Raw genomic sequence first — 18,294 nt, forward strand, 5'->3', positions numbered from 1 at the left:
GTATAAAAGATCAATAAGAGTTGGTCCAGAAACAAAAAACACGTTGAAACACGGTGAGGCCGACCATTGATATTTGTAAATGATTGGCTACTCACAGAGTGCCAAGAAAAACTGAATTACATGTGGCAGAAAGGGGTAAATAGGATTGCTATAGGATGTAACTTTAATGATTGATGACACAGGAAACAATCAGCTGACTTCCCTTCATACACCTGCTTAGACAAGAAGTGCTATCACAGCTGCAAACCTCTCATGCACATGCAGCTGGTGTCGTATAATCAGCCAACTCAGCGGAAAAAGACCATTTCACAGAGCTACTTTGTTCATGAGAAAGGTACATTTTGCAGACTCTAATTTGTCACCCAAGAAGTGATACGGAATACTCAGAATACCAGAGTACACTGTCTCTGTGGAATAAATAAAGACAAATAGTATTAAAGCAGCTAAATACTAAAAAACACAAATGAGTTGGCTGAATTTAAAGAGGACCAGTTGAGGTATGTCATGTCGTGTCTTATTTTTTCACTTAGCATCGTTCTTTTAAGTTTGCCACCTGTTTTTATAGGAGTGTGCCTTGACTTCTTAATTCTTTTATTTATTTTTACTGACACTTTCTCACTTGTGTCCCAGAGGCCACTCACAAAACAAATAGAATTTCCCAGATCAGTTATTTGATAAATACTTTAGCGTAATTAACGCGTCTCTTAATTGTGGTTCATGTAAATTAATCCACAGTGGCCATGAGAAAAATATGATTAAAACTTTTTATCATTTGACAGCACTTATATATAACATTGTTAATATTGTCAGTATGACCCTGACCTTAACTTCCCCTAGTTGTAATGCATCAAAGGTCCACTGAGAGAGGATTCTTGGTAAGAATTGATTTTGTTCACAAACACTATTACTGAACTTTGGAAACAAATACTTCAGCAGTCCTGTTTGCACTTGTTATAACATGTGTGAGTCGTGTGATCTGTGGGTGTTTTGTTTATCTACCTCCACAGCCAGTGCTCCCAAGCTTTCCAGAAGATTATCGGTTGCAGCTGAGACCTCCTGAACGACTTTGGGGTCCGACCTCACATCCTTCTGTTGAAGAGAAAGGGGATCATTACTATGCTGCAGAGTCTTTCCTGTGTTTTGGTTCATCCGCATATTCGAGACAACACAATCTCAAATTAAAAAACAGACACATAACTTAAGCTAAAACTCTTATGTTTTATGTAAAACATATGTCATATGCTTTGTCTACATCTTTACATTATTTACTTTACATTATATATCCACGAAGACAATACAATTGCCTTTTAGCATTTTTTTTTTTTGTTATTCTAAGTGGGATGATGGGGGAGGGGAACTGTGATGTAGGACTAATGGGGGGAGAAAGAATAACATTTTGATTGCAGGTCAGGGAAGAGGCAAGAAAGAACAACGGGTCAGTCTGGCTTTGACCTCCTGTGTCCTTATCTGTCAAACTGTTCAGTGTGTGTGCTCTCATCTATCACATTAAGCTGTCAGCTGCTGGAACATCTGGCACTTGTAAAAGCACAAGCGTTGCTAATTAAAACAGAACAGCCATAGAGAAAGAATGAAAGCTACTGTAACTTGTTCTGTAGTATATTCTCTTCCATTTCATTTTTTATCTCTTTCCCAATGTCTTTCCCTTGCTTTCTCTGTCTTACACTTACACAACTCGTGTCAAAATGCTCTGACTAATTGGTGTACACACACTTATGCACAGAATAATTCATGAATTATGTCAGCGTTCCCAACGTCAATTTTGCTTAGTTTTATTACTTTTGGAAAGGTATTTCCAGTCTGCACTAGAGTTTGGACAAAGAATAAGAACAACATATGAGTTTGGGGGTTTCAGACCCACAATGAGGGGCCAATGCCAAGAGGTAAGAGTGAAGCCTCTCTAATCTCTTAACAGCACATTGGAGATCTTCATTACTAAGCTTTGTTGACTTTGTGATGATTTTTCATTTTGTAAGTCTCCCCCTTTGTCTGTAGTCCCTCTAAAGATCAGAGCTAGTGTGTAGTGCTGATCTGAGTTTTTTTTTTTTTTCACCTCTTGCCATCTTTCGCCATCGTGACTCACATGTAGGTCATGGGTTTTATGGAAAGGGGGCAGGCTGTTTGGGAAGATACAGTGAGAGCTGGCGACAGAGAGGAAAGAGGTGGTGGAAGGAGGAAAGACAAGGACCAAAAACTTACAGAAAAGGCAATAGATCAGGGGATTTAGTTTAAATGGATGAATAGAACTGCTAAGAGTCAAACAGTGATTCCGTCTGTCAGTAAACCAGTCCATGTAAGCACAATGATCTCAAAAAGCTATCCCAACCTGTTTCTGAAGTGTCAGGACAATCATCTGCCATGCAGATGTACGTGTGTTTGCTTATGACTTTGTGTATCTTTGTGTGTGCACTTGTTCATCATTTTCCACTTCTTATTTTGTGAACACCCAACCACCTCGAAGGAAAAGCAAATAAAATGACTTCATTTGTAAAGACAGAGGAGACATACTGGCGTTCCTGATTGCGAATGACTCCCTGTTGAGTTCCAGAAATGTTGAAATTGACCTCTTGGCAAAGATACCAGATTCTGGCTTATGCTGGAGGCCAGTCATTGTTGATTCAGCATGAACTATGATCAAACTATGTGTTTTCTCATAAAAAAAAATGGAATGAAGTGCCTGTCCTTTAACCCCATGGACTATGGGTTTGGTAATTGCAGTCTGATGGTTTGGATGCTTGTTTATTTTTTTGCTCAAATGTTTACATTTGATGAATAATTTAACCAAGGATGTTCCAGAAGATGTGACCATTGCATTCAGCAATTGGTGTATGTGCCTCAACACATTTACTCACGCGAATGGGTTTAAGGAAGTCCAAGTTGGACAGGAAGTGGCTTTGAGCCTTGTCAAGCCAATCACTGGAGGACTTGCAGATAATTTCTTGAGTCATACGGGACACGTTGTTGTCAGCAATGTGAACAAACTCTTCCAGAGGTGTACTGTTACAGAGGTCTCTGAGATGGAAGCCAAAACCTTTAGTCAGCACCTGAATGAAGAGAAGAAAAGCACGCAGTGGTTCAGGTACACAATAATGAAAACTTGTGTGAGCCTATGAGAAGACACAAGAGGAGAAAAAAAATTGCTTTTGTTGATGAAAATTTGACAACATACCGAAAAAAAAGGTGTGAACTTAAAGTTGAATTTATTGTGTGTTCATTTTTGGCTTTAAATAAACTATAAATGTTCACTTTAAAACAACATACAGCATTCTGTTATTAATATTAACAGATTAACAAGCTTGATTCCCATTCAAAGGCACAAAATCTAACTCAACTAAAGAAATTCAATGCAGGTTTGTGGAGATGTAGATTTGACCTTGAGTTATAATGCATTTATAAATGCCAAAGTAAAAAATGTATTTCAAAAGAGCTCTTTTCTTGAGATTGTGTTATGTACCAGTATTAAAAAGTTGGGTTCCCAAAATCTGACCTTAAGGATGTAACTGTGTCACTCAGAAGATGAAATATACCATATCAAGGATAGCTACAGGAAGGCTTTTTGGCACGTAATCCAAATTTAGCTCTACTCCAAGAGACTTGTCTGGTGATAAAAAGGCTGCATTGTTTTGGCTGACTGGTTGAACACATTATACAAAATTATACACATTATATAAAATTATTCAGCTGAACCTCCATAGTCTGGGTAATTGACGTCCTTTTCTCTGGGATAGACACCGCTGGACAGAGGCTCTGGTTCCTCTGACAAAGTCAAGATGTTCATATAAATATGTAATCATGTGCTTAGGCTTGTGTATGAGACAGAGAGAGGAGCCGACTGATGTCCTCTAAATGTCCTTGATCACTCTCCGTTCTTTTCACTGGAAGCACTTAAGGGCTTAGAGCAGTCAGGAATGAGAGTCATACTCATCGGGCAATGTAGGAAATTCAAAATATAGCTTTGCTTCAACAAATTTGCATTACTGTCTATGTCTGTGATTGTTGTCGTGCATCAAAATGATTGTCAAACTGAAATATTTTTCATTCCATAAAACCATTCTTTTCCCTTTTATTGACCAATCCATACTAATGGATACTCTATGCCCCAAAGGCTGACTATATTCTCTTTGATCAATACATGCTTGGCAGAAAAAGTTATGTTCCACAGACATACGTCTAAAGTGAATTTGTCTTTCAGCCTTCGTCGCTCCACGTGAGGAGAAATAGGGGAAAGGGGGGAGGAGGAGGAGGAGCAGTCTTGTCATGTGACTCAAGCCCACCAACAACAGAGTGGTGGTGATGTGATGAGCTGGGTTGGGAGCTGTTGTTGTTGGGGGTGTGGCTGTGTAGCCTGATTAGTAAATGTACGCGATATGGGGTTCGCGAAATAAACCTGATTTGAATGGCACAGGACAGGAAGTGCATCATGAAAAGAATTTGAAAAAAAAAGGGAGGAAAGAAAAGATTGGGGGGGGCGGGGGTGGATGTCCGATTCTACACCCACAGATACTGCAACACAATGATTTTTATGATGGGTATTAAGGGCTTAACTGTGCCACAGCAGAGTCCTACAGCCCAACAGACACTGTCAAGCCAGGGTCACTGGAATTATACGCAAACACTGCGGCCAGTTGAGTATGATTATTTCGAATGAAAAGCACACAATAAAGAGACTGTCAGAGTATAATGCTCTGGTCCTGAGACTCGATGAACATCTGATACTGCTTAATCCATGTGGCTTTATCATTAGAAATTTTCAAAATATCAAATAAACCAAGAGGGGCAATGATAAGAGATGAGGGTTTCTTATTAATACTGGAATAAATTAATGCACAGTGACTATTAAGAGGCACATTTAGAAGAACAAATGTGATCGGTTACCTTCTCCAGATTGACGTCAGCCTCCAGTATCTGCTTCAGTGCGTGATGTGGAAGTGAAGCATTGTGGTGCAGGAAATGGGAAAGAGTCTCGTCATCTCGCAAAAAGTCCTTCAACTTGAAATCTGTAAATAAATAAGGAAATTAATGCATTAAGTCATCCAGACCCTAAAGAAAGAGACAAATAAAGATAAGGTGTCTTTATTTGGTGATTGATATTTATACCAGGACATTCAGCACAGTTCCAAGAGGGCTAGATGGTAAAATTTAATTCCTTTTCCCTGTTTTCACATTTTAACGCTTCCAAGCACTTTCAGATGCAATGAAAAAGCAAAGCATATTGGCATATTGCAGGATACTAGTATTTAACAAATTCCCAAACTTTCCTCTCTGGATTACAGCTGCTGATGTTCCAGGAACTATTTATGACCCATGGAAACCCCAAGGAAGGAATGCATGATTTATCCACAATGTTAAAATCAATAACAAATGGACACAATTGGAGAACATACAAAATGCTTCACTGGATTGAATGATTGAATCCAAATCGGATGGTAATTTTAAATTTACGGAGATAGAGATGGCCTTCTCACTGTGATCTGAGAACTTTTTGTACTTCTACTGCATTCTTGAGAAGTCAAACTGTTCCTGAAACTTGGCCCCAGTCAGCTGTGTGGTTGCACGCAAACAAACGAACACACACACACACACACACACTGCTTTCTTCTTTTCCACCCTGTGAAGTCAGTCAGGGGGTTACTATAGGGCATTCCACTTCAGCCCAGATGCTATCTGCCATCACCTTCTTCTTCCTGCCTCTCTCCCTCCCTAAATTTCTGCTCTCTGCCTTTCACCTATTTTCTATTTTGTTCAGATCTGTTGTCCTTCAATCTGTTCTTATTTAGATAAAAGCTGGGTTGAATTTTGATTAGTTGTTTTAAAACATCTCCCGAATCTCCCTCCTTCTTGGCTCCATTAACCTTCCCTTCCCTTAATCTGTTTAAAATCTTTTTCTACTTTCTCTTTGTTATAACTATAAAATGACAACCATATGCACCTACACGCACATACACAAACACTAACAGGAAACACTGCTGAACCAAATATCATTTGGGAGGAAGTGAAAAGAGAACAGTGTGTTTCTCGTCTGTTGGGAAAGCACATATGAGTTGTCGTTCTGTCTAACTGTCTCTATGGAGGGGATGTGTGATACACATGTATGTGACCTCAACTCTCAGGGGTGAACAACCGAGGAGTAATAATAAGGTCTAATTAGTGTCCCAGTAGGAAGTCAAAGCTCCAAAGAGTCACTGCATCCAAAAGCCCTTGAGGATGCACCAGATTAGATGGTGCAACCTGGTTAAAATGGATAGTCTAGAACTCTTAGGTGTTCTAGACTACTGCATTAAAACTGTGTGTGTGTGTGTGTGTGTGTGTGTGTGTGTGTGTGTGTGTGTGCGCGCATTTAATTTCCATGTCTTATCTGTTTGTGTTTGTCCGTAGGTGCACTGTTTAAGTGGTTTTCCCCTGACTTATCACGAAAAGACATTTTTCTTGAAGCAAGACAGCATAAGAACTGACAAGTCTTATCATTGTTTGTTTGTGTGTGTGTTTCCACTATTGGAGCCAGCTGTAGACTAAGGTGAGTCCTAATTTAACATGCTCCAAGTCTGTACTTGCTTCTGGTGGTGCCAGTCCTGTTTTAAATTAAATAGTACTGACATCACACACCTTAACAACCGCAGTGTCATCACTGGCCAAAGTCATCCAGACAGGTTGTAATTTCTGTTGTCGCACAGTGTACAATCCCAAATGTATGTGTTGAACAAGCACAAAATACCAATCCTGAATGGCTTTTCAGTCAGATTAACAAAAAAATAAATAAAAAAATCACTGCTGCATAACTGCATAAATGCTGTATTTTGACATCAGAGAAACAAATTCACAAAATGGTTTTGTAATTGACTTGATGTAGTGAGGAAGAAAATTAATTTGCTAGATTTTATGTCTCACTAGCAGTGAAGTGACTGTGAGAACTTTATGCTTCAGATCCTCTAAATCTGAATGTCTAAGAAGTGATGCTGTTTTTAGGTTACAGATATGAGGTTGGGGTCAGGGTTACAGTGGACATGTTGAACAAAGAAAGGAGTTAGTCCTTGAGTTCCCTATGAAGATAGAAATACAAGGATCTGTGTGTGTTTCTGTGTGTCTGTAAAAACTTGATCATGTCCATTCAAGAAAAAAGGCAACTCGGCTAAATTCAACAGTCTCCATTTCAAAAGATCTGACTCAGATGTGTCAAGCCTCTGAATCAAATGGATACTTTTAAGGCAGCCAGCCAGATAAATTATGGAGGTGGTAAAATGCTAAAAATATAAAATGTTCTTTCTTGTTGTGCAATTTCACTCTCAGCTTCCCTCTGAAAAGACAGTTGGGAAGACAAGAAAAGAACCTATGGCTTGTCTCATCAATTTGTTAGTAAGATAACCTTTTTCCCCACCAAAATTTTGCATGACTGTTCTTAAAATGTCTGGTGATTTTTATCTTTTGTCTCATACAAGAAAAATGCATTTAACTTGCTCACAAAAAGAGATATTCTAGTTATACTGTTGAGAAATAGCTCATACACCGTTGTGACCTTTCCAGCTCCCCTCCCCAGTCAGTGTAAATCTGATTTGCTGAATTATTAACATCCACGTGAGGGGCTTTTAGATGGCTGCTGCGGTTCCTATAGTGTTTGCTTTCTCCTGCATTAGTGCATTCCCTCACGTGGCTTACGTAGAAGTACAGGGTAGGATTGAGTGGTATGAGATTGACTGATGTCAGGCCGCTATGCATTTAGAAATAACTGTGATAGAGTACATAGAGCTCCAGAAGCTTAATTGAAATAATAAATAATCAAGAATATTAAAAGTAATTCAAAATTAAAATACAATGACACATTAAAGAGAAGCTCTACCAGTTGTTACCGGCATGTAATGTATACTATAAACAACAGGACCCACAGAGACAGCAGAAGAAAAGGTTCCTTTGAGTCGTGCCTTTTTTGTATTTCTTTTTTTTTTGAGGCCATGCCATTACATGCATGAATCACTGCAAAACAAACTGTCCCTCTGGGTGAACAGAGCAGATTGTACTCAAAACAATGAAAACATTGATAGTTCAGTTTTATTGCATAATATCTGATATTAAGTTCTGCTCAATGTAGTCTTACATTAGGGTCTCATGTGAAAGCAAGCAAATACTTTACTATTTAAAGCCACTAAAGAGACTGATTGTCACATCAGTAGGACATTAATGAAATAAACAAAAGACAACTCAGTCAATTCACTCTGGCAATTAACTAAGGTCAGTAGTTATATCACAACCCCTTGCTGTTCCTGCACTCTGTAACACCCTTTCTTGTCTTGTTATCCTCCATTTCACACACTAATATGTTTTCCTTTTTCTTTTTGTCCTGGCTGTCTAGGGTATTATGTTAGATTAGATATTCCTCCCAGCATGACTTCCCTAAACAAAAGAATCAAATTCAAAATTCTTAACGGTTTCTGATTTTTCCAAAGCATAGGGAATATGTTTGTGTGACCTCTCCTCAAGTAAATTAAAGTAGATCCAGCCTTCAGTGCAGCCCCTCTTCCTATTTTCAGGTTGCTTTGACTGGGTCAGCAAAGCAAACGCATAAACAAGATGTCATTTTAGAAAGATGATCTTTCTCCACTTCAGAACAGCAGAGGTCATGATGAAACTGTATCCTTAGCACTAATAAATGAGATAACATTTGAATGTGTCAGTAAAGTTGATAACGGAGTTTGTTGATGAGCTTGCACTCCGTCAGCGGAAGGCAATGTCTGCTGTCTGTCCTCGTAGACAGGAAGCAGCAATATTCCAGTCAGGATAATGTGCCATTTTACTACAGATCTGTGCTGTGATTGTATCGTAACTGCCAGGGTGGTGCACAATTTTCAGTTCCCCCCCCCTATCTTCAACAACAACCATTAATGCGTCACTGGAGCTTCTGGGAGATGGGCCCACCATGAATGGTGAGCAGAGATAAGAAGTGGACATGTTACACAACCTTACTCAACAACCGCCTGAAGACTTACAGTTTACATCATTTACTTGAAGGTACAAAGCTGCAACACCACGGAGGCAACCTGAGTCCTTTTATATATAAGTTACTGTTCACTTTTAGTTCCCTTATTGCAGGTTGTGGCATATATTTGAAACATTAAATACATATCTTATAAGCTTGTTAACTGTAGCAATTTAGAGCTAATTCAGCTTCAACAGCACAGGTCTTAGTGTGAGGACATAAGCACATGCACTCGTGTGTGTGGGGGGGTTCTAATTTAATAGGAATAGGAAATAGGAAAGGGGTGAATGGATGATCAATCTTAATAGGGGGTAGGTGATGGGGATTAACTGATCAATCAGCTTTTCATTGACCAACTTAATAAAATTTATAAAAAAGAAAAAAAGAAAAGAAAAGAGGGCAATCAAATGAGTGTCCTTACGAGGAGTGTTCTTCTGCAGCTTCCTGAGGGCCCTCAGAAGTCCCTTGTAGCCATCATAGCTCTTATCACTCTGAGTGTAGAGCAGGATCTTCTTTGCATCGTTGACCAGTCGAGAGATTCTGATCATGTCAGAGATAGAAAAAGGCACAGAGACAGACATTGACATCTTCTCCGTTTTGTTTATGCATGAAATTTGTTGTAATTAGTTATTACTATGAAGTCACAAAAAACTTTTCAAAGTGTAATGATTTAACTATGATTAAGTATGAATTTCATGTCACTCACATTGAGTCATTGAAGTTTCCCACCACCCCGGGGCTCTCGCCAGGGGTAGGGTTGCGGAAGCAGGGGTTGTTGGCATTACAGATGATACCTTGTACCCAGGGCAGGGTACCTGCTGAGGGCATGGCCTTGTTAGGAAAATGGCCTAAAAAAAATAAGAAAAGAATTATGGTGAGATTTCTGTTTGGAATTAAATAAGGGCAGAGGTAAGTCAACATTCACATACTGTGCATTATGAGACCTAAGTGGAGAATATTTGGATAGCTGTCATTCTTGCAAAGCTAGTAATTGTGAGGGGGAAAAACTACTTTGTTGTCTGTAAATGATCATGTTGGTTGTTCTGCAGAGCAGAAACTGTTGTTTGATAGTTTCTCTGTGCTAATGCCAACAAAACACAATGCGGCTGCAAAGGAACCGACATAACCTGTTTTGAATATTTCCAAATGAACTGTTACAAAAACAAAAACCCAACAAAATCTTTTGTGAATTATAAACCAATATGGCAATAGTGCACAAACCATGGCCATCAATGCCTTTGGAATGAGCGAAACAATGTCAACTTTGTAAGTTCTTATCAGCTGATTTTTCTGCTACTGCAGCAATTCAGTGAGGTTAACTAGCTATTAAATAGATAAGGATACAAAGAGACAAGAGCTCAGGAAATTGACACACTTCTTTGGAGTTCACTGGGTTTACTGGGTTTACTTGGTTCTGGGACTGACGTGTTATACACTGCAATTTGGTGTGTGTGATTTTGTTCCAATTAAAAGAACCAGGAGGCAGCATGGCAGCATAGTGGTTACCACTGTTGCCCCACAACTCTAAATTGGGTTTGGTTCCTGGACCTGGGGCCTTTCTGTGTGGAGTTTTCATATTCCCCGTGATTGCATGGGTTTCCTCCCACCTTCCAGACATCATGTTTAGGTTGAATGATGACTAAATTGTTCATAGGTCTGAGTGTGAGTGGTTTTCTGTCTCTGTGTGTTGGCCCTGCGATGGACTAGAGACCTGTCCAGGGTGACCCCACCCTCACCCAATGGGAGCTGGGATTGTCTCCAGCGCTCCACGCAATCCAGAAATGGATGAGCGGTAGAAGATAAATGAATGAATGAACAAAAGAACTGGGCTGCTGGCAAGCAGATCGATCACAGTGATTACATAACTACACCTGATCAGACCAAATGCAGGTGCCTGTTTTCTGCTCCCATCAAAATCTCCTCGAGTACACTGACTCACGTAAACCTCATAAAATAATATTTCAAGTGTATAAAAACAAATGTTGATGAAAAGTTCACTGCAGAATACCTGGAAGCACTTAAATTAGTAAATAGGAACAGAGGGAGTATCTCTTGAGCATCTTTTTAAATGGGAAGACACATTTGAAGAGATTTCGTTTGTGCATTCAAATGGAGGTAACTGTATTGAGTTGAAACTTGCTAAAAGTTGTGAAACCAGCTGTTGTGACAAAAATAGTGTAATTCTTTTCCAGGAGTTGAGGGTCTATATTCACACAGTGAACACAAATATTGACAAATCCAACAGATCCTTGTGACAGTAGCAGACAAACCTTTACTAACTAATGTACTGGTTTTACCAAGAACCAAGGGCAAATGCTAGAGAAAACACTGTATTAGAACAGACTACTTATCATCAAATGTGTTTGCATTTGTGTGTGTAAAACCATTTTTTTAGATGCAATCCCCCCTTGTTCTCTACCTCTCTCCAGGTTTACTTACATTCATGTTGCTCGTAGGGTGGATAATGTATCCGGACAGAGATTAGGATGAAGAAGATGAACAGGGGCCAGACGATCTCAATCAGCAGCTGGATCTAACAACGGAAGACAAAGGGGATGCTAATCAAGTAAATTGTCAAAGCTTTTCCAATAGTGGGACATTAAACACATGAAAAGGATGACTCAATCAGTTCAACTCAAGTAAAGTACTGCTTTAAGAAAAGAACATGATATAATCCCCTGTGTATTTGTGTATGTGTGTGTGTGGAGGGGGCTATCAGCGATGGTCCCTTATAAAGAGTAATCCCACAATGAGTCTGATTTAAGTTAAAGTATATGGGTTAATTAGGGGAGACACAGAGAAAGAGGTCTGCAGGATTTAGAAGACTACGTGTTGTCCATCTGCTCCATATGGCCCCTCCCCTTCAGTTGCATGTGTCTCAGCTTTAAACCAGCATGGCAGACAAGCAGTGTGGGGATAAAGAAGAAACACAGTGTCTTAGAGTTTGCACTGTAGCCCTTTGTTAGAAATAATTGGAGCGTTTGCCCAGTTTGCACTTTAAGGAGAGTTTTCTGTTTAATATACAAATGGCTCAAGTGTATGCAGATCAGCATCCTCACACATAAACACCTATTGTGCTTCAGCTTGGAACTGAGTCTGATTCACATTATTTTGAGTGTGTGGGCACAAAACTGTAACTCGATAATGGCTTTGACATGTAAATGTGTCATCATCACATCTTGACTGACTCACAGTATTCTGTTAACTGCATCCCTTTTCAGTGCAAATGGCCGACAAGAAAATTACCTCATTTTTATTGTGGGCTGAAAATTCATTGGATCCATCCATATTAATGAGGAAAATCATAAATGTGGTGAAAGTTTTTGTATTGAAAAATTAATCACTGAAAATGTGATTCTGAGTCACTCATGATAAATTAAAAATTTATTTTCTGTTTTCAAAGTTATGGAATTGTGAATGGACTTAAAAATGAATTGAATTGAAAGGTAAAAACTTCTGAACATAGAAAAAAGTCTAAAGAACACAAAATGATTAGAAAATTTTTTAAAAAAAGTTCTTAATTCAGAGTCCAATAATTCAGTCAGTTCTTCTTGTGACCCAGTAATTTGAGACACTCATACTTACAGTCTGTCTCCGTCGGTAGGTGAAGTTCTTCCAAAGCAGTAAACCCAGTTGAGTGGAGACTGCCATGTTGCCGTCTTCCTAACCCCGCTGAGCTCACTCCACCTACTTACTGCAAACCAAAAAAGACAAAGGCAGAAGGTCAATGATGGCAAATACGTACATGATCAACAAGCAAAACTAATACTCAAAAATTCAACAAGTAAAACTTTCTTCAGTGGGATTGACCAAATAGCTACATAACCTTTTCTAGCCCATTTTTGTCCTTGTGGTCTACAAAAACATAATTCCCATTTACACTGACAAATTCGAATGATATAAAAACAGAAAAGAATTTCATCACATCATCAAATGTACCCAAGACCATCAAATATGTCCATTTGATCCTATCAAGACAGGCCATGAAAAGCAAAAAGTCCAAAGAAACGTGTCATCAAGAAAATTCAGTGCAAACAACAACCAGGGGAAAGAGGCAAACGGGAGCACAACAAGCTGCTGTTTTTTTTTTTTTTTGTTTGTTTTTTTCAAAACAGTCACTAACAAGAATCAGAAAAAACAACCAAGAATCACAGCTGACAGAAAACAATCATGACTACAGATTCACCTATTGTAGAAAACCTCTTCACTCGGAAATGCAGACCAGTCTAAGGCGCAGCAGCCCTCAGCACATGAAGTCGACTGATGACTGAGGAAAGCTACTCACTGCTGCAAATTGAGGTCCACTTGATGTAGACTCATCTGGCCAAAGGTCAAGCTGCAGTTCAGCTGGGAGGATGAGTGGGTGTTGGGCTGTTTTCATACTGAGAAAGTTGTCGCCAATCCTTTCATTATCGCAAATGTCATCCTTTTCATGCCTCATTATCATGTTCAACAGGCGTTTGATGTAAATGCTTCAACAAAATGCCACTTTAAACCCACAACAACCCAATTGTTCACTCTAAAGAAAATAGCCTGCTGATTTAACAGCAGTAGTGAGTTTACTTTAAGTATTCGGAAAAACAAATACAGCGTTACACTTATTTCTCTGTTAGACTCAAAGTTTTGTCAGCATTATTAAAGGGCATGTTATTCGTGAGAAACAATGTTCGATTACATTTGTTTATTCTGTTTGCAGGCTCAAAAGTCCTTGGACTCATGTTCAGGCTTGTTTTATGCAACATGCTCAAATGGGACCTTCCAACCAACCCAAATAAGAATACTTGTTGTAATTTTGTACTTGACTTTCTTTTAGAACATAAAATGATTACTTTGTTATGTAAAAAGTCAATAAAACTGGAGTCATTTGGTAATCCTTTTAAGATAAGTGATAAATCAGGTCAGACAGTAAACAGTGAGACCCTTAACTTCTCATTAGGCTCATTAATCATGCCTACCACAAGAGGAAAAGATTTATGTAATCTAAAAAACTAATTAAATTAACCTCACATTATACCCTGTCTATTATTTTTTTAATCTAATGAACAATATTTAATGTGAACAGCCATAAAGCTTTTTCTCCAAGTTGGAACTGAGCTTTCCATAATCAAACAATAAAATCTTTTTTTTTCTTTATGGTAATAAATGCAATATCGGGTGGACAAAAAGAGCAGTAGGTATCAATATAAAACAAAACAAAACAACACAACAAAAAAAAAAAAAAAAAAAAAAAAAAACTTCAGCTTTTATGGCCAGTTACTCAGTTACAACACTCAAATTTTCCACTGTCCACTGCCCTTGGCTGTATTAAATAAATACACTGGATACTTTAATATGTTGCAATAAAAAAATCAACAGGAACTTTGTAATCAACAAACAAAACAGTGGCCGATGTGCAATATCTGCTGTACGGGTAAACCTATTTTTCAATGTCTCGCTCTATTAAATGTCAGCACTCAGGGCAGATTCTGAACTGAGAAGAGATTGAAAATACCCACTCGAGATTCACTCATACACGGAATCCAAGCAAAAGCAGATATTCACAATACAGCGCAATTCACTGAATTAATTAATGGAAAAGCGAAAATGGCGACTTAAGGAAACAAAATAGAACTCTTGAATGATCCTAACCAACACTGCCAACAGAGATATCTGCTGAAAGGCAGAAACCACATCAGCATGATCTAATTTTTGCTCTCAAATCAACATCTTCTTTGGCCATGCTGAGATAGATGTTTTTTTTTTTTTTTTTTTCACTGTGATGTGCAATAAACGAGGGGAATGCACCATTTTCATTCCCATACTCAATTTATACTGTGTGTAGTTGGGAGGTAAAAGACATCATCTTTGCCGCGAATGAAATCGATTTTCTTTTATTCCTTTGTGATTGCATCATCATCTTTCGCTTCGATTTTGTTACAGACCAGTATTGAGTCATCTTTTGTGCCGATTGTCCGCTCACTTCCAGGAACAGGATGATTCTGGCAAACATGGATGGAGAAACATCACACGTAGAGAGGTGGTGGGGGTGGGGGGTTCCTTCCCACTGTTGACCAGACCAAATGGTGCAGAGCCAGCGCGCCTCTAGTGGCGCTCACACCATTTTTCAGTTTTTTTTACTTGTTTACCATCAATCCTGACTCACGTGTTATATCACACTCATACAGGATTTATTTATTATTTTTTTGCTAAACGCCATTGTCACCATTATCTTCAGAACAAACACGCTTGGCAGGTCACAAAAGTGCAAAAAAAAGAGGCCAAAAATAATAGCAATTATTTTTTGCGACGACCCATAAGGACAATGAAAGAACGTCGAAGATTTTTTTTTTCGAGGACCCCCCTCCTCGGACCAGGAACAGATGGGTGCTTTTCATCAATGCTGCAGCTCAATTACAGAGTTATATATCAATGATAAGAAAAACTAAAGAGAAGAAGAATAAAAGACGTTACTGTGCAAATCTTCGGAAAAGAAGAGAAAAAAAACGAAGGGTTAATGAGAGGAATGGAAAGCAAGCTGCAGTTCACAGCCACATTTATCTCTCCATTTGCGCTGCCAACGTTTGAATAAAATTGCTTTGACTCGTCGTCGGACTGACTGACTTGTATTTCATTGTTCTGTGTGACTGAGGTTACTGTCGGACATTCAGCTTCGAGATGCTGAGCTGCAGAGTTCGAGTCAGAAACAATGCAGCTGCAGGTAAAGCGAATGAGCTTTCAGCATAAAAGCTGCAGAAAACGGGACATAAAACCACGCTCAGGAGATAGTGAAGAAATATCCAGTCTCCTCTAGAAATGTATAGTTTGAAGTGAATAAAGTGCGGCGGGGCGGTTTATTTTATATTCACAACTTTTTCTGCTCTCCTTGGTCGAAAAGCTTTAACGTTTGAAAAATGTTGCAACAAAGAAGCTTTTATTTTTCTACCCGTTCACCGGAAACCATGCGTAGACTGTAAACTAGCTTCCCAAGATGTAACCACTCAGACGAAGGGAAAACTGGGTTTCACGATAAAGAAGAAAACAGCAGGGGAAAAAAACTATTGTCATTTTACAGAAAGAGCAGCTTCGCATCGAAAGTGTAACATCCAGTCGACACGCTGCACTTCCCGTTTAAATCCGTGACGGCAAAAGGAAGCAAACATCAAAACTCTGCTAATAATATGAAGCGCATTCAACAGCAAAAATATCTTTCCTGTCGCAAAGAAAGTGCTTAAATCCGCACACAAACAACTAAACTAACAAATAATTATGCTAAATTAACTTTGGACAAAGGCTCGTCTCTTTGTTGCTCCAACAAAGAAACTCACGAATCCCCTACACACAACACACCCCCCCCCCAAAAAAAAAAACAAACAAACAAACAAAAAAAACAACCAAACGTGTAACTCACCGGCCTTAAATCCGGAAAGGTGTGTATATCCACTCACTGTTTTCATGAATTGAAATGCCACGTTAGGAACATAGCTTCATATGTGGTGCATTGACGGTAGTCCTCGGCAGCTGTCTCAGTGTGACAGACCTGAGTCTTTTCTCCTCGGCAGGCTTTTATACGGCGGATCGATGCGGAGCCGCGGAGGTAACTCTCGGTCACCGTTTTGTTGCTGCTCCCTTATAAGGGAAGCACGTGCGGCGTCAAAACATCTCTTAAAGGGCCAGCGACGCTTTCGGCTTCGTTAACACAGCGGCCTCCTCTGCGTTCACACTCAGGATCAAAAAGGTCTCAGGAAGAGATTCAGCAAGAGCTTGGCATGACTCCACCACTGACATGACACCTCTGCTACTGTAGTCATTATGCAAGAAGGAATTTTTTTATTCGTTTCCAAAGGCAGAAAGGATTGCAAACATAATAAAAAAGACATGGAAAAGACACAAAAAGCACAACTGTGGACATTATAGTAGGGGTGGGAATCTTTTACTATCTCAAGATTCGATTCGATTCAGATTTTTGGGGCTACGATTCAATTCAAAATCGATTTTCAAAATGATTTGCAAGACAGAATGACAAATGGAGACTTTAAATTGTCATTTTCACATTTATTACGTTTGAAACATTTATCCATGCTTAGATGGAATTGTTGCACAAAAGCAATATAAATATTGCTTAAGTAACAAAAATAAAAGTGTCTCTTTATAAAAAAAAACAAATAGTGCAGTTAAACATGGGTCCCTGAAGTGCTTAATCCTCATTTTGCAAAACTTGCTCACTGTGACTCATGCCAAGCTAGGTCTTCCCGGCCATCTTAAATCGATTCTGAACTGTAGTAAATGAGAATCGCAATTATTATATGAATACATTTTTTGGCACACCTCTACATTATAGCAAGGGCGATATCGTGCCATGCAAAAAACAGAAGTAAGGTTAAAGGCTCAAAAGTGTGCGTCACTGTGGGGGGCAGGGTCAAACGGGGGGTGAGCAGTGCTTGTGGATGATGAGCTGAGCAGCCCTGGGGAGTGCTCTTAGTGTCCCGGAGCTTGAAACATTGTCCCAGGCGTTTGCAAAATACATGATTTGGAAAATATGACAACATTTGAATTTTTTTTATGGTTACATGTGAAGGTTTGCATCTAAAAGCCACAACAGTTTCCAAATTCCTTGCCGGTGTAAATAGTGGGTTTTACTTTAGGTGAGTGTGGATGCATTTGAGTTAATGTGTTGGTAATCGGACATATGGGATAATCTATCAACAAGTAGCTGCCAACTTGTCATTGCTTCATTTGCACTCGATGTTTTCATGCATCAAACCTAGACTCGGCACACAGCAGGGTAAAAACAGTTGCCCATTTGCAGTAATGCTTGCTGCATTGCACAATACATGTATATAGTGTACCTGCTGTACATCACTGCATAGCTGTAACGTGTGTTTCTGCTTTGTGTTACCTAATAATTTTTTTCCCACTTCATATCTAGTTTTTGGAAATATTTCTTAGACAACATATGGTTTGAGCTACTGATGCAGATTTTTTTAACATCTTATTTGCCTTAGTCTAGCTGCTGTGACTCATGTCTGTTATGTTGTTGGTAAAATTACATCTAATACCTGTTGTGATATTTGCAGCTGATTGTTAGACTGATTAAATAATGCATTTTCCTGTAAAGCTTCCACACTGAGATCATTTGTTTTAAAAGAGAGTGTCTCTTTATTTTGTCAACTAAATATTATACTATATTAAGATAGTCAAATATTATTAAGTTGAGAATAGTTTACACAGGACACTACAATACAAATGCCAAACATGAACATAAAATTGTATATGAATTCAAATAGCTAAATGAATGTCTTTCTTTCTCTAGACTTTTTATGAGACAGATATTT

At 38.9% G+C, this 18,294-nt stretch overlaps 1 protein-coding gene across 2 annotated transcripts in view; it reads right to left on the reverse strand.

Annotated features, from left to right (window-relative positions):
• The window catches only part of LOC115035431 (ATP-binding cassette sub-family A member 1-like), a 29,996-nt gene extending 17,362 nt beyond the window's left edge, over positions 1-12,634 (reverse strand). For both annotated transcript variants that reach the window (XM_029494376.1, XM_029493627.1), the window contains exons 1-7: positions 12,569-12,634; positions 11,423-11,516; positions 9,690-9,831; positions 9,405-9,523; positions 4,894-5,015; positions 2,871-3,062; positions 1,000-1,089 (exon numbers count right to left, since the gene is read on the reverse strand). In XM_029494376.1, the coding sequence (XP_029350236.1) occupies positions 1,000-1,089; positions 2,871-3,062; positions 4,894-5,015; positions 9,405-9,523; positions 9,690-9,831; positions 11,423-11,516; positions 12,569-12,634 (825 nt within the window). The remainder of the gene's footprint in view (positions 1-999; positions 1,090-2,870; positions 3,063-4,893; positions 5,016-9,404; positions 9,524-9,689; positions 9,832-11,422; positions 11,517-12,568) is intronic.
• Between the last annotated feature and the right edge of the window lie 5,660 nt (positions 12,635-18,294).

This window comes from Echeneis naucrates, chromosome 1 (genome assembly GCF_900963305.1).
Source record: "Echeneis naucrates chromosome 1, fEcheNa1.1, whole genome shotgun sequence".
NCBI lineage: Eukaryota > Metazoa > Chordata > Actinopteri > Carangiformes > Echeneidae > Echeneis > Echeneis naucrates.